The sequence below is a fragment of the Hipposideros armiger genome, unplaced genomic scaffold (genome assembly GCF_001890085.2).
Source record: "Hipposideros armiger isolate ML-2016 unplaced genomic scaffold, ASM189008v1 scaffold_326, whole genome shotgun sequence".
NCBI lineage: Eukaryota > Metazoa > Chordata > Mammalia > Chiroptera > Hipposideridae > Hipposideros > Hipposideros armiger.
Genome location: NW_017731676.1, coordinates 1414573 through 1431834, shown reverse-complemented (window position 1 = coordinate 1431834; position 17262 = coordinate 1414573). Strand labels below are relative to the sequence as shown.

General features: G+C 35.1%; 1 protein-coding gene across 11 annotated transcripts in view; it reads right to left on the bottom strand.

Moving 5' to 3' along the window:
- The window catches only part of CACNA2D1 (calcium voltage-gated channel auxiliary subunit alpha2delta 1), a 484358-nt gene that overhangs the window by 94952 nt on the left and 372144 nt on the right, over positions 1–17262 (bottom strand). For all 11 annotated transcript variants that reach the window (XM_019660718.1, XM_019660719.1, XM_019660721.1 and 8 more), the window contains exon 10: positions 15125–15224. In XM_019660718.1, coding sequence (XP_019516263.1) covers positions 15125–15224 — 100 coding nt within the window. The remainder of the gene's footprint in view (positions 1–15124; positions 15225–17262) is intronic.

Genomic DNA, 17262 nt, shown 5'->3' with positions numbered 1-17262 from the left:
GCAGTCCTGGTATTCTTTTGACCACTCAGCATGCCTTTAATTTCTGTCCCTTCACCTCATTCGTGGATTTTGAACTGATAAAGGTTGACTTATTTAGGGTACTTTGTACATTGTTTATTCATCAAACACCCTTTAATGGGCAAAATTGACATAATTTATAATTTTTTGGTTTTTGAAAAATTGCTCTATATCTAAATTATTTCTTAGAACACTTTCTAATGATCTGTTTTCTCTCTTTTTTGCATGTAAAAGAAATATAGTGCAAAATTGTGGGCTTAAGCTGCGTTGGTGATCCGCAAAAATAAAAACTCAAATCCAGACAAGCCTGCTTTGGAACATGGGCACTTTTTAAAATTACAAAATATAAGTAAACTTCTTTACATAATTTAACAATAACAAATAATTCATATAAAATTTATATTATATAAAAATTAATTTAAATGAATTATCTAAATCAAATAACACAATTTTGCACATCAAGTACATGTCAAATTACGAATTATGGTATCAGAAGCTATCCACATTTTGGACACCAGATGGCGATGCAAGAAAAATAATGTGAACAGAGTCTGTGATCTTCAATATCTTGATTAACATTTATTCCTATTAAAATCTTTTTTTATTTATTTTGATTTTCCTACTTTTCTTAGTAAATTTGGAAACTAGAAAATATTATAAAAAAACAAAATGGTTACCCTAAAACTCAGAGAAAATAGCTGATAATGTTTATCCATGCACATGTACACATTCCTTGTTATTTCATTCTCATAAACACTTAACATTTTTATTGCTAAATTGTAAGTAAAAAGAATACTTCAATATTTTAATTACTTGAATTTCCTTGACGGCTAATGAAGCAAAACTTTTCTTATATATTAATTTTCATATGATCCTGGGAATTGTATGTCCTATTCATTTTGTTGCTTAGCTTCTAATTTTAACGTTTTTTTTTTTTTTTTTACAGGTGAGCAATCCTGCCACCTGTTGGCAGCTCAGTGGCAGCTCAGCTCAGGCTGTGAATTGAACCGGTGACCCTGTTGCTCAGAGCTCAAACTCTTGAGTGAGCTCTTAACCAACTGAGCCACTCAGCCGGCCCTCTAACTTTAACTTTTGAAACTATTCTTTATGACTTCTTAAAATAATTTTATGCTCAGAAAACCATCTATCAATCAGATAAATATTCATTGACAGTCGCTACTACCATTTGATGGTTTTGTTTGCTGATTTTACGTTTTGGTGTTCAGTCACGATAGAATTTATTTCCTCAATTGTATGAGGTGAAATTAGATTAAGGTGGTTTTTTTTGAAAGAGCTAGTTTTCCCATTTATTGAATAATTACTGGTTGTGATCCATTCTTTATAGTACATTAAGATTTGGAATACATTTCTAGAATTTTTTTTATCCCTTTACTCTTTCCCTTATTTCACCAACTTTTTAATGTTAATAATAATAAAAAAATATTAGCCAACATATATTGAGAATCACAACTGTGCCAGGGTAAGCACTTTACATGTATGAATTCCTTTAACCTTCACTATGTTTATGGTTTTAACTTTAACATGGTTTCCATTATACAGTTGAGGCAATGAGGCTTATAGTGTTAAATGAAGTGCCAAGAGTCACACAGAAATCAAAGAGTCAGAGCGCTGCTTCTAACCCAAACACTGACACTGCTGTCTATGGTTTCCAGTCATTTTCAATGTTTACAAGAAGAGAAGAGGAAGCTGCCATACCTTGCCACGCTACATTTTTCTCAACTGTCTTCCTATTGAACTTTGTAACTATTTGTGTGTGTGTGTCAAATTAAAATTGCATTTATCAATAAATTTGAGAAGAAAAAGACATCTTCACATGAATGGGCTTTTCATTCCAGGAAGAATTATTCATTAATTTCACATTTATAACTGTATCTCCATTTCAACTCTTCTACATATATTTTATATATTCTTTTCCCTTTTTTAAAACGCAGGTCCTGCATATATTAGTAAAAGCATGAGTAGGTAATTCATGATCTTTGCTAATGTTGTGAATATGATTCTAATTTCCATTATTAATCTCTGTCCAGGGAAAGCCAGAAGGTGTGGTCACCCTCCCCCAGAGATATCTTCGTTAATGGCACTTTGGGACCTGGACACTCCTGGCCTCAAATTGATGTTGCTGTCTCCCACACTGGCTGCTGGTTTGTGATTTTTTTTGGTGTATTGTATAATTTTTTGTAATAAAAATTTTTCCACTTTTTAATTTAATTCAGGAAACCCAGGTCTAGTGTAGGCCTTTCCTCTTAAGAATCGATGGCCACAACTGATTCAATTATCTCCTTTGAGCTTTAGACTTCTCCCTTCTGAAATAAAAGGCTTTCCTATATCACTGGGAAAGCCCCTCTAATTCTAAAATCATATCACATAGATTTGATAGTTTTAACCATCAGAAAAAAATAAATAAGTAGGAATAACAAATTCTGCATATATCAAAAGAAAATGGCACGATACAATAGTGAAAATATTGACGTTATCATGAAAAAATTTATGTTTGTCTATAATTATAAACCATTGCCCATCAATACTTTTGGTGTTTTCATTTTTAAACAAATATTTCAATTAATTTGAGTCATGACATACAAAAAATTCAGTTTGTTGACCTTCGTGGAAACTTTGAACAAATTTCTGCATAAGTCCCAAGCGCCATTTTAATACGTACTACTTGTATTTTGATGCAGAAAACTTTTAAACCTCTCTAATTATATACATTTAGAAGAATTTCAAACAATTCAGTGTGTGCTATTCTTTTGCTTCAAAAGTAATTTGTATTTTGCTTCCTCACTCATCTCTACTTGATATTCATATTTTCCAACCATATTTTAGTCAACCACTGCAATCCTGATCTTATTAGATCTTATTAGCAATAGAATTAGTCTGACTAGGAATATGGGCAGCATTTTCTCCATCATTCTTGAGATATAGTAATCATATCAGTATTATTTCTATTACAATTATTTTTTATAGTCCTCTGGAAATTGGAATGCCATCTCCCAAAGATGAAACTTTAATGAAATGACCAAATGATCACATATCATTTAGATGAGAGTTTTTAACTCTGCTGGTTTTCTTTGCCAACACCATGATACAGAGCTGACCAATGTGTTCAATATTTTCGTAGTATGTACAGCTGATTACTCGGAACATCTTTCCTAGTTGCAAAAAAACAACAAAAAAAGAGGTTGCGGTGATTGCTGGGTTTGTCTAAAGAACACAAAGAGAATGATATACACATCTAATTCATTTGCAGAGTAAAGATACTGCAACACTGATAACATGAATGAAGATAACTGGTCATTTAAAAACACAAAGATATTTTATAACTGATTTAAATTTGTTATACAATTCTGACATCTATGTAGCACTTTCTCCCCTCTCCACCATTATGATTGACAAAGAAGCAGAGTCAATTAAAGAAGGACCACTATGTACCTTGAAATGTTCTACATACACTAACATTTGAGCAAAACAGACAGGATAAGTCTCCACATTCAAAGAAACATCTATTCTTGACAAGGGGTACTGAAAATAAACAAAAAAACTAACATAACATATCTGGTGGAAAGAAATGCAATAAAGAAAAATGAAGTGAGGTAAAGTGATAGGCAGTAATTGAAGTGATAGAATAACTAAAACTGGAGTGCTATTGGAGATATGGTCATCAAGGAGAGTCTCTATGATAAGAGAACATTTGAGCAAAGACCTGAGCAAAGTAGGGGAATAAGCATGCAGCTATCTAGGCTTGGAAGGATCGAGACTCGGTAAACAAAAGTGATAAGTACAGATCTGTTTTTTAAGCAAGGTTATTAATATCACCGAGTGCTTTTAAACATGAAATAGCATCTGGGATCAACAGAAAATCACCAACTGGAGTTGAAGGAATTATATTCATTCTAACTGAGTTCCACTGAGATCAAATATATATATTTCCAAAAATATATATATTTGAAATATATATATATATATATATATTCGAAAACTTAGAGCATGACATGGTATAAATTAATAAAAATATTAAAGAAGATACCTATCAATAGAACATAAGGTTAATCAGGAGAGATTTCATGAGGAGTGAAAAAAATTTTGGAACATATTTTAAAGGGTACAAATAAGCATGAATCATTTAACCAAACACTAGGAAGGTGAATTAATTGTGGGAATGAGTAAATGCCAATATTTGTACCAGAAATTTATAAGAGACCTTAATATGCAAATTGTCACTTTATGACAGAGTCCTTTACCATGGGACATGCCACAAAAAGATTTTCAAGTCTTAGTACATGTTTTCAAGCTCTAGTGTAGACATTAAAATTCTCAAAATGTCTTTTTAGTCCCTTAGGAATTTGCTGAAATGGGATTTTGCTATTGATTCTACTAATAAGTACCTTAGTATAGTTTGCTTTATATTTTAATTTCTTTTGAATTTAAGCCTGCTAAATAATTAGTAACAAATATGACAGTTTAATTTAATTGAAATAACTGTGAGCAACTCTGAGTGTAAAGGCTAGTTCAGGTCAACCATAGTAACTCTCTTCCTTATACTCACAATTAAATTAATAACTGTACTTAAAAAAATTTTTACCCAATAAGTACTGATATACGTCTGTGCTCATTGGGTATAGAGTCTTTTCCCAGCCCTCAAGCCCCAGCAAATAAGTTAATAACTATATTTTTAAAAACAATAGCTCAGTTCAAAATAAAAGTATTCCCTCTGCCTCACCTTAAGTATTACTTTGTGATTTCTAAAATTGCAAGTGCAACCAATTTTTAAGTACCCCAAACCATCTTTAGCGCACCATGTAATTAATGGAAAAAGTAGTTATCATGCTTGTCAACACCTTCTTCTAAACTTTCCTTATACTTGCAAAGCAATTGAGTTATCTTCTGGCAATCAATCTCTCTCTCTCTCTCTCTCTCTCTCTCTCTCTCTCTCTCTCTCTCTCTCTCTCTCAACTAAATAACCTTGATTATTTGCCCTGATACTATAATCCCTAAATTTGTCTTGTATGCAGTCTTTTCTTTGCAATCCATAATTTCTTTTGTTTGTCTTTTAAATTAAGATAATTTTTTAAAAGCACCCCTCTTTACCTTCAAAAAACAAGTATATAAGAGCAGGAGAACTTTGTTATTTTTAAATGAACTTAACTCTACTCGTTTTTTTAATAACCTTCCCCTCCAAAAAGCAAATGGTTACAAAATAAAAACATTCATAGATATTGATAATACTAGTAATTCTATGAATTACGAAGTTCTTAAAATCTAAGTCAATAATAAGCATGATTAGTTATAACAAGCCCCAGACAGATGCCCGTTGGACTTTGCTAACTGTGCCTCCCAGTGTGCCCTGGTTTCCCGATTTCCTCATTGCTGAGGCATCCCCTGGGAGACTTGCTAAATGAAGCTTCTGGCTCCTTACGTCTGGGGCTTGAGATATTCTGCATTTTAACCAGCTGCCAGGTACCTCTCCTGCTGCTTGACCTTTACGTAGCAAGGGTACGAACTATAATATTCTGGTCTGTTGACATAAATGAGATATACATCAACATAAACTTTTCCTGAAATCCAAATGGATGACTATTTCATAAGACAGAAAATGAAATTACTCTCCTAGAATTAATTTGGCACAGACTGTATTGGCGTGCCGAATATCTTTTATTTTACTTGAGCTATGGCAAAAAGACGGCCTGTTGTGTAAGGGTCTAAAAATAACTTTTAAATTTAAATTGTGTGACAACTTACAAATGTGCTCGTTATCATATGCAGAAAAGTTCCTAAACTAAGAAAGCCATTAGGCACATTTTAGAAGGAAAACTGAAATTCAAAGCTCGTAGAAAAAGGAGCAATCCAAATTATGTCTCTCTTGCATATACAGTGCAATTCCATATTTAAACAAACCCCCATTCTGACATTAGTTGGTGTTAAACTGTCAAGTCAAGAGCTGGGAAGTGTCTGCGCTTTCATCCTACTTGCAAGTTAACGAGTTAGCCTCCTACAGTTTCAGAGATACTGGCAGGAAAACGTAAGTCCTCTGGTCAGACACAAAAGGCAGTTATGACTCACAGCAATAGCAGTAGGCAGAGTGACATTTCTGTTTGCATTTCAACCCCGGTTCCCACGGAGGCAAGGGGACAGGAGGAGGGCCAGAGGTCATCTGCATGGGCAGTGGGTGTGTTTCAGGCCAGAAATTCCACGAGGAGGAAACCCTTGGTCTTATCAAGGGGCTGCTGGCAGGCGGCCCATACTCCCCACCAGAGAGAGACGATATTTTAGTTACTCTGCAATGTAAATCTCTTCTGACGAAGGAGGCATCTCCGTCTTCACTGTCCTGGAATGTACATAAATCTGAGCAAATCGGCTGTTCATGCTTAGACTCCAAGAAATGTGACAGATTCATGAAGAACGGTCTCCCCACAGCTGGTAGAAAAGTGTTGGAAGATGATAATAATAATAATAATAACAATAACCATAATAATGATGGCAATATATCAACACTTTACATGTATAATTTCAGTTGGTGCTCCACAACATTTTGGCAAGTTCAATATGATTTTGTCCATTTCAAAGAGGAAGAAACAGATTTATAAGCTTTACTTAACTTCTGCAAGGTCATATGACTAGGAGTTTCAAAGTTTGTGCACTATCCCTATGCAATGCAATGAGTACATCTAGGAAGCAGGATTATCTAAGAGTGGGAAGTAGGTCACTTAACCGGAGGGGAGCTTTACTAATGTTGCCATCACTCCAACATGATCACCCCTTCCCCAGGCTCCTACATGGCCATGGCTCCCCATTCCTCATTTTGCACTAGTGTTTAGAGACGTCACTCCTAGAACTGTTGTTTACTGACTACAATCTAAGGCAAAGGGGCAGCTTATTAAAAAAAAAAATAAGTACCCTCTTACAACTAATAACAAAGCTATTGTAAGGAATTATATTTTGATTATTTGTATCTGGTGAGTACTCAAAGACAACCTTTTATAATGACCACGGATTAGAAAAGCTTTCCAGAAGAAAATTGACTCAAAGATCCTTAATGTAATTGTAACACATGCATCTACTTCTTAGGTAAGGAGATAAGTGATTTTATTGAAACACATGACTACCTTCCTCAGTCGTTAACTTTTCACATATTGTCCATTAATCAGCATACACTTCCCTTTCATCAGCCACTGGTTTGCAACTTTACTCCTAAAATAATGTCAAACTCCCTCACTTTCATAAACAAAGTCCACTCATCGTGTCAACGTTTGAAATTCTGTATGTAAATCAGAACATGCTGTGATTGAATTGCTGCTCTTATCATCTACTACTTACTTCTATCAAAGCATATAACTGGATTAGTGGGGAAATAGCTCCATTATGCTTGCATTTAAGCTCTGCCTAACAGCAGGCTTCCTTTCTGTAACAAAAAATGAGCTCTGGAGATAACAGAAACACTAGGAAATGAGGCAGCTTTCATTCTGACATCTTACACATGATTTAAGCATAAACATTACTGTTCTTTACACAAAAGAAAGAAACTTAGAAATATAAACCTAAAAAATGAGAGGATACTTGATTTTTCTGTCTGGTGGTTGTAGGCAACTTTGGAAAGGTGTTCATAAAGATTTGCATCATCACTTGTTGGATGACTGACATGATACCAGGTATGAAGATAAAGGGACATGTACGGGGGCTTCGTGGAAAAACAAGTCAAAGCTAATCATAGAATCACTACCAGGTTTCCTAAGTGCCTTATCACTGTGCCTCTCTGAAGTTACAAAAGCTCGGTTATGTTGTTTCTTTCCTAGGCTTTCAGTTTCAGAGAGAAAATAGAAAAAAAAACAAAACCAAACATGCACACAAGTGTGCACACACACACATACACATGTGCACACAAACCAGGACTTCATATATTTTGAAATTCCTTCAAATTCCCATATCATTATACTGTTAAGTTTGTATTTAATGAGAATAAGTATGTTGAAGATAAAAAATACAGTTTTACTCTTCTCTTACCAAAATATTGCATAAGAGTTCATCTTCTTTAAATGTATCAATTTCGGACATTTTATACTCCTAAATAAAGCACGGTAACTAATAAAACTGAAGAATTTCTTTTAAATTATGAAGTTAATGTGGCCGTTATTAAGTATATTGTAAATGTAAAAGAGAATATATGAAGTTTTATTAAGAGCAAAATAAAAGATAAAGTAATAAATATATAAAAAGAAGACTGCTTAGGCAAAATGTATAATCCAGAAATAGTGTTTAAGTGTTTACTTGCAATTACAAGAGTTATCCAATTCATATATGCTTTTTCAAGCAAAACTACAGCAAATTTCCTAAAAGTCCTCTACCAAAACATAAATAACATTCTTCTTTAAACATTAACAATAAATTTAGATTTTAAAAAAGCATTTCTCTTAGGTTTTATAACCTAATCATATTTTATCTTAGAATTTCTAAGAATTCTAATATTTTAGAATTTTATTTAAATGTATCTGATTTCACAGTAAGGTTAGTAAACTTATTTTATATTTTTATTCAGATTTTATCCACATGACTTTGTGGTTAAATCTAGTCTCATAAATGAAGACTGTGTTCTAATTCTGTCTTCTCCCTTAGAAGTCTCTTGTTTCTTTATTTGTAAAATTAAGTGTAGTGATATTATCTGTCTCACAAGATTGTTGTGAAGACTAAATTAGTTACTATAAAAAGATATATAGAACAGTTCCTGCCACATGAGCAGTTTTTAAAAAATAACTAATAATTCCCTATGACTTATGATAAAATTGAAGATTAATACACAAATAAGGTAAACAATGAACACATGCTATTTTGGATCTTATTCGTATTGATTTTCTGAAGGGCAAATCTATTGTCTGGAATGGTATGATCACTTAAAATCATTTAGTGACTTTTCAATCATGAAAATATACTAATGACTATTCTAAAATAATAAAATTAAAAAATGTATAATTAAAAAAAAAATTCCAAGTACAGTTGACAATATTTATCACCTATGGCAAATAAGAAACACACAAAAAAAACCTAAAGTAAATGAAAGTAACTAACCTAAACAAGCCAATATACTGAGACCAGCAATAAATTCCTCCAGGAATAGAGTAAGAAATCACCATGTCTTCATTTTTCAAATATTTGTCTTACAATTTACACGAGTTGTGCATCTTTCAATGTCACTCTTCTTCCCTACCTTTGAATATGTAACTGAGGTACTTTCACAATTTTTAACTTGAGGTTTTGAGATACATTACTTTCAGATCAAATGCACTCCCAGTTCTTCCTACATATTTCATTTGCCCATTTGCTTTTTGCTCACATATTCAAGCTACACCAAGTGAGGATGCCCAAGTAAAAATTTACAAAGAGCTATCGATGTACCAGTAAAGTCTGTATTAACCTGGTTCACAGAAACCACAAGGAAATATCTTGCAATTGTTTTTCTTAAGAAGTTAGTTAACAATTTCTTTTTAAAAATACACATTTAACATACTGTTTTTAGGAAAAGCAATGGTCTTTAATACTTATCAGCCATTAAGAATCCCTATGTCAATCCCATAAGTTTTTTATTTTAATTAGGAAAAAAATAATTAGTTTCTGGCTAACTGTTGAAAGCATAAAACTCCTTCAAAGCCATTTCTACAGTTCAATGAGAAATTATTTAAACCATATTTATTAATAGCATTGTTCAGATTCTGAGGCAGCTGCTGTTGGGGCTCCATCCATATTTGCATGTACGCTGGCCTAAATTTAACTGCATGAGATGTCTGGGACCTCTCTGCCTGTGCAGACAATAGCCTGGAAACATCAAGGGATTATCCAGTGGGAGCAATCATTGACTTTAAATACTCCAGCTCATTTCTCCTTGGAAGGGATTACTCTAATTCACGTACTCTACACTGGTCCTCAGAATCGCCCAGAGGATTAAGCTCCACTGATTTAGTGGTAACTTATTTAATAGTAATCCATCACTTATTAGTGTCTTCTCTTTTTCATTTTACTTCTCATGTATCTCTAAGTTTAGAATTACTTTCCAAATAAACCATTTGTACTTGAATCCTTGACTCAGGGACTATTTCTAGGAAAACACAATCTAAATTGATGGTAGCAGTGGTTTTAGGAAGCAGATCCTCAGTATGGGATTCTAGAATTAAATCATTCACCAGCTACATGGTAACAAAGACTCCACTGGTAATGGGCTGTATATCAGTAATATTGGAGTAAAAAAAAAAAAAACAACAACTGTTCTGAGGCTGTAGCATCACACCTGTCAAGATTTCATCTACGGTGATCAGAGCACAATATAGACAAGAGTGGAGGCACCGAGCCTTTCAGGGATATAGCAATTGGAAGGGCTAGGAGTTGGTTGGTTATTGTTGAATTCACTGAAGGAAATGACAGCCTAAAATCAACAAAGTATCAACTAAGGGCAGAGTGTGAAAGCTAGAAGCCTTCTATGGCAGTTAATAAAGAGAGTCCATCTCCTATAGTGAGAAAGTCAGTGTGTATTAGAAATAGGCACAGAATTTGCTTTTGAGAGTCACATACTTGTAATTACAAAGGAGGCTGCATTCACAGCCTTGGCAAGTTTCTACACAAAAGCCAGGGCACTGATAGGCAAAGAATAGGACCCTAAGAGAAGGATGCAGACATCTTGGTCGATGTAATTGAGAACAATGAACTTCCTGATTCCCCTATACCCTCTGAATAGGCAGAGGTAACCTCTTCCCCTCAGAGGGTACTAGTTTCTCCATTCCTAGAGATCATAAAGGATGACACTTGCTCTCCTTAAGATCTGATTCCATCTCCCCTCATGGCTCTAAGCAACAGAGGCCAGGTCTCAACATGATCCAACTGGAAAAGTAGCCTCTACTCCAAGAATACAAAAAGAGGGTGGATATTCAACAAAAAAGATGTAAGATATACCTGATATGGACCAGCAGATACTGGGAGAACATGCCAAGGAATGGATCTTGAAAGATCTTGAGGCAAAACATACCTGGTCATCAACCTGGTGTGGAGCAACAAGTAGCCTGAGATAAGAAAACACCTGGACTACGGCACTGTGACAAATGGCTTGGCTAGTTCACCAATGCCATTGAAGGAGCAACGTTGGAAGACCCTCCCCAATCAGCGTTCTGGAGAAGCAGCATGAGTTCAGACCTATGGGAGCAGGCATAAAATGTACAAATCTCTTTGTCTCACATCCATGACCACTAGAGAGCATTCATCCCAGAGGAGATATTGAACAATTGAGTGGGTAAGATGACTTGTCCAATGGAGGTCATTCGGCCTTTGTATGTGGCAACTGTAAGGCTAGCAAAATGGGATCGTGAATTATGCAGCCTGGTAGCAGACAGAAAGAGGATATACGTGGGTCTACAAGCATAGGTTCTTTCTCACCAAGTGTGATAGGGCTACTGCCACTTGTGAATGGCCAACCCATTGGAAACTGTCCAATGCTGAGTCTTCAATATAGTGTCACCTTTCAAAAAGACAACCAGCAACTTGATGTCAAATAGATTATATTCAATTGTACCCCTCTGGAGGAGAGGTTGGGTAAATTTTCTGTTTCTTATTATTGATACATATTCCAGTTATGAGTTCCCCTTTCCTGTTCACAGTGCCTCATTCCTCTGGGTTCATCATACTGCCTGATTTATCATCATGGAGTGTCATCATGGAATCCTGAATAACATCTCCTCAAACCAAGCAACCTATTTATGGTAAAGGAGGTCCAATAATGAACAAATGATCATGGGATTCACTGGGTCTATCATATACTACATCACTAGACATTGCCAGCCTTATAAAACATGAAGACTATCTCTTATATGTGTAACTAGGGTTCCAGCTTGGATATCTCAATCTTTGAGTTGGAATATTGTGCTGCAAGATGCAATATGTACTTTGAACCATGTGCTATGTCCATTGATGTGATGGTACCACCTTGTGTCTCCTCATAAAAAACAATGGTTAAATTTTCCAGGAATTTTTAAAGCCAGTTGACCTCACATAGGTAGTTTGAAATTGGCCAAGGTAGGAGTATTTATATTATGAAAATTAGTAAATGCTTAAATGCTACAAATCAGGTTTTGCATCCCTACACTGGCTCTGCCCTAAAAAGGCAGAATGCATTAGTGTGGGAACCAAGGGACAGAAGTAGGAATAACTCTCAACATAACTCAAAGTGGTCCACAGGGAAATGTGTATTTCCTGTCCCTGCAACTTTACTTTATCGAAATAAATGTTTTGCTTTCCAAGAATGTGTGTGTGGGTGTGGGTGAGGTGGTGCCCTTACCGGGGTCATAGTAAAAATTTCACTAAACCTAAATTTATAACTGGATATTTTGGGCCTCTCATGCCAGTAGACCAACATGCAAGAAAAAGAAAAAAAACCTACTAGTAGGGTTCCAGATGACAAGGAGCTTATCATGAGGGTTGCTGCTATATAATATAGGGAGGGAGACCTATGTATAGAACTCAGGGGATTCATTCAAGCACATCCATGCTTGGTGACTACTGTGAATGGACAATTGCATGGACAACTGTTTGAATGGACATAGAAACCATGGATGTGCAGGCCTCTGGAATAAAAGTTTGGGTCATCCCACCAAGCAAGCCATCAGCAAAAGAGTTGGCCAAGGGTACAGGGAAATGAGGAAGGGCATTAGAGAAAAGATGAATATAAATTATGGACTTAGTTCTAACTCTAGCATCCCACTTTCGTGATGTAGTATGGTTTTATTTGTTTGTTTGCTTTGTAATTGTAGCCAGTTGCCATCTTTAAAGATCAGTGACTGGATACAGTGGACACAGGCCAGGCTTCACTACTATCACCTGCGACTTTTTGATGCCATCCTCCCTCTTGTTCTGCTCACAGGTGGGAAAGGCTGGTATTTCAAACTTCAGCTCCTTTGGCCTTTAGGCAGAATAACTTTGAAGCTTATATTCTATACAGTTTCTAGGACTTCTCGATAGGATTAAGTTCCTTGAAATTGAATCAAGATCCTTTAATTGACTCCCTTCCTTTCTTCCCTGGCCTCACTTTCCCACTCCTTCAACTGAAAGTGTTTCCTGGGATCATGTCCCAAATGAACTGCTTACACATGAATCCATGAGTATGGAGCAGGAAGAAGACAGATTAAGAAATTAACCATATTAACATCTGCTGGTTTTATATAAATTCCATTAGATATGCCAAATCTGTACGGAATGCGATGTTTTTACAATTTTCTCTTTTGTTATGCCAAAGATCATTATTTTGTTAGCAACCATTCCAATGTCTTTGTAACAATATGTTTATGTACAAATGAAACTAAATTACTGTCTTTTCTGATCATTTTGTTTGAGAGATAAGCATTACATTTTGTTGAGTAAGTGGTGAGATAACACACAGGGTCATATTATATTGTAAAATGAGACTAACATGAATCAGAGATCTTATGTATGTCAAGTTTTACTAAATAATATAAAAAAATATGGACAAGCTAAGGAGCGCTAAAGGTTCAGATGAAGCATAAAAACATCTGGACATGGAGAGCGACTCTCCAGGTGTTAATGGGCTGAATTGTGTCCCCTTGAAATTCATAGATTGAAGTCCAAACCCCAGAACCTGAGAATGTAACAGTATTTGAAGATAAGGTCTACAAATAGGTGATTAAGTTAAACTGAGGTGGTTAGGTTAGGGACATAATCCAATATGGCTGGTGTCCTTATAAGAAGAGGAAGAGACACTAGGGGGGGTCCATGCACAGAGGGATGACCATGGGAAGACGCAGCAAGAGGGTGACCATCTGCAAGCCAAGGAAAGAGGCCTCAGGAGAAACCAACCCTGCCAGCGCCTTGATCTTGACCTTTCAATCTCCAAAACTTCTGTAGTTTAAGCAATCCAGTCTGTGAAGTTCTGTTATGGCAGCCCTAGAAAACTAACAGAACAAATCCTTCCTTACTGTGTTAGAGACACCCCTCTAGCTGAGATGGAAAGAGGTCTCTAGAATAGGTTTGCAAGGTTCCAGGTAAAGCAGAAGTATTTAAACAATGAAATATCTCCAGCTGATTACCCAGGAAGTTATACTACCTACGAACATTTGTCAAGGAGTCTTGCTTCATCAATAGGGGTTCTATTTATTAGAGTTACCCTCAGCCAGAGATATCTCACTAAACGCATTTTAGAAATAAATCCACTTCCTCTTAGTAAATATCATGAGCCTAGTTACCTGGAGGTCTGGTTGACAAGAGCGTAAACCCGGTTCTCCTGCCTACTCCTTTCCCCGGGGGTGCCCTCGCAGTGAAGGGAGAAAATTGATGGCAGCCCACTTGCTTTAACCTCTTCCTCCCAAGTGGTTTCAGAGACAGATGCAGTCTCGCATGTTCAATACAAAATGACTTCACTACAAATTCCTCTCCCTTCACCATCATCTCTATGAATATATCCACGTCAAATGTGAAATTATATCCATGAGATTTTTGTCTAAATTCTATGAGTTAAAATCAAACATGGCAACATTCATTTTGTCCTATTTCATTTGTTTCAGAGTTCAGTACTCCCCAGCGACTGGTAGGAAGGTCTAAGATGGTTCGGAGGAAATAAAACTTTAAAAGAAGCACATGCAAATATCTACTGGTTCTCCCATTAATTAAAAATAAAAACAACTTTAAAAACATAATACATTATGGATATGTGTCATGTATGAAAATGAACATTACAATGAACAGAAAACTGCCATATAATCATGCTGCCAAGTTGCTACTAATTAGGATTTACAATGATTTCAATGAATATAGGAGTTCATGTCACCTGTTTAAACTTTTCTGAGTGAAGGAGAATATGTGTAATATTTTTCCTTCATATGCATTCCTTCAAATCTTCATTCATGGTTAAAGCCTTAGACATTCAAAAAAGACCTCGGCATGGATTTATAGGAGGATTAGTAACAAGATAGGAACAGCTCAGTAAGGTAGTTTTGCAGAGGTCAGAACTACGTCAGCCTATCTATGATAAAACACCATGGAGTATATAAAGTCAGAAGGACCTAGAAATTACAGATTGAATTCACCAAAAATGCAGTCATCTTGTACTTACTGAAGCTACATTCACAAAATCGTCATCTGAGAGGGTTTCCAACATTTCGGAGACAGACGTTCGGATCAGTTTCAGTGTCAAACCACTTACACTACCGCTCCTATAAAAAAAAAAAAAATGGGTCCATGCATGTTAATGATCATGCATTTAATCAAAACCAGAAACTCTAAGGAAAGGCAACTTATATACTGGCTCTAGATCATTTATATAGTATTCAAATTATTCTGTCTTTAAAAAAATCAATAGTAGAAAAAGTCATATTTTAAGAGTCACAATAATTTAAATAAATCTTGTCTTTCTTTCCTACCAGCACCAGAATATATATATATATATATATATATATATATATATATATATATATATATATATATATATATATTTCTACCAACAATGATAAACATTACACATCAAGTCACAATTTTAAGGAAATATGGATATTCATGGTATGTCCATTTATTCAAGAAACATATACTGAATACCATATATGAGGGTTTATTGCCTCTTTATGTTAACAGATACAGTCACTGCAGTAGGAAACCCATTGTGTAACTTGATTAAACCAGTAATTATGAAGCAGCATAATAATTATGATAATAAACAGATTTTTTTCATGGACAAAATGCTTTGTTTTGTATCCTAAAGTAGACTCTGGGGTTTAGTTTTCATTTTTTTTTCTTGTCTGTACATATTTTATGTTCCTCAATCACCTCATCAATTTGTGGGGCTCATTTGTAGACAACTCTCTGGCAATTCTGTATCTCTAGTTCCTGACTTTTTCCCAGTTTTACACTTCACTGCTTCTTAAACAACAGACTCAATGTCCAAAATGACAAATTACTCCAAAACATATATTTTTATTTCCTATTTTTGTTCTTAGTAGCAACCAGGCTAGATCTCAGGCATCCAATTCCCTCCTCCCTGCCAACCTTCCTACGCCTTCAGACAATCTCCCTATTGATTCCACTTTACAGTGTTCCCAAGATGGTGGCCTCTCCATCCCCTCTTCATTCTGGCTCAGGTCTTTGTTACCTAAAGATCTAGTGCTATGGTAATAGCCATGATATCTTGCTCTTAGTCTCCTCTCCTCCCCATGCAAACAGGTGAAAATTCTGGAAGCAGCTTGAGCCAATACTGCTAGTAGCTCATAGTTACCTACTAAATAGCCAACAATCTCAATAGGCCTGCATTCGAAAGCTTTCAGAATCTTCTTCCTTCACCTCCTCAATATGGTTCCCCTAGATGTCCTCACCTATGCCACTTTGCTCCTGTTGATTCTTCCACCGGAAATTCCACTCTCTTTTCTCTCTCCTCCCAGGCATGCCAGACTAAATCTTTGCTATAATAATTCAATTACAAGTTTATTTTCTTAATGAAGTCTTTCCTGACACTTTAAATCGAAGTGCTAGCTCTCTTCCATGGACTCCTTTAGTGCTGTGCCACATCTCATGTCTATCACCCTCTACAATTATTTTAGTTATTTGTGAATATGGTTTAGTTTCATTAATACATTTCGATTATCTCTGAGATCTGGGATCACATTTTTGTCATCTATGAATCTATATTATCACATTGTGTATGTGATGAGACCCTCAACACATTATGTTGAAATACTTTTTAAAAACATTATTTTAACTTCACATACATTTTCAATTTTGGTATATGCATGTGAGTTCCAAAGATTTTAATATGAGAAATTATTTCTGGAAATTATCCAATAGGATTATAACATATTACATTACTGTTTAGATTTATACTTAAGAATATCAAGGATTATTGTATGATATAAACTCCATAATAATTTAATTAAAACTAGATGTAGCTTAAATGCATTTTAACAAATGAAATGAGAATTAACATTTAAGTTATACTTGTCAGGTTCATTTATCTTCTCTTTCTCAGGCTAGGTTATATGGTTTTGAACTTGTTTACTTCAGGTCAAAATGAGAAAATGTTCAAATGTTGATACTAGCCTGTGATATGGATTTAGTTGCCTACAAAACATTGGAATCTGTTTCTTCCAGTGTGGCAAATGATATATAAGGGTGTACTGTTTTCTCTTAGGAAAAATAATCAAAGCATTTTATATTTCATGTCTTTAATTCCTTGGTAATACTCTTAAAAACTAAATCTCCATAGCC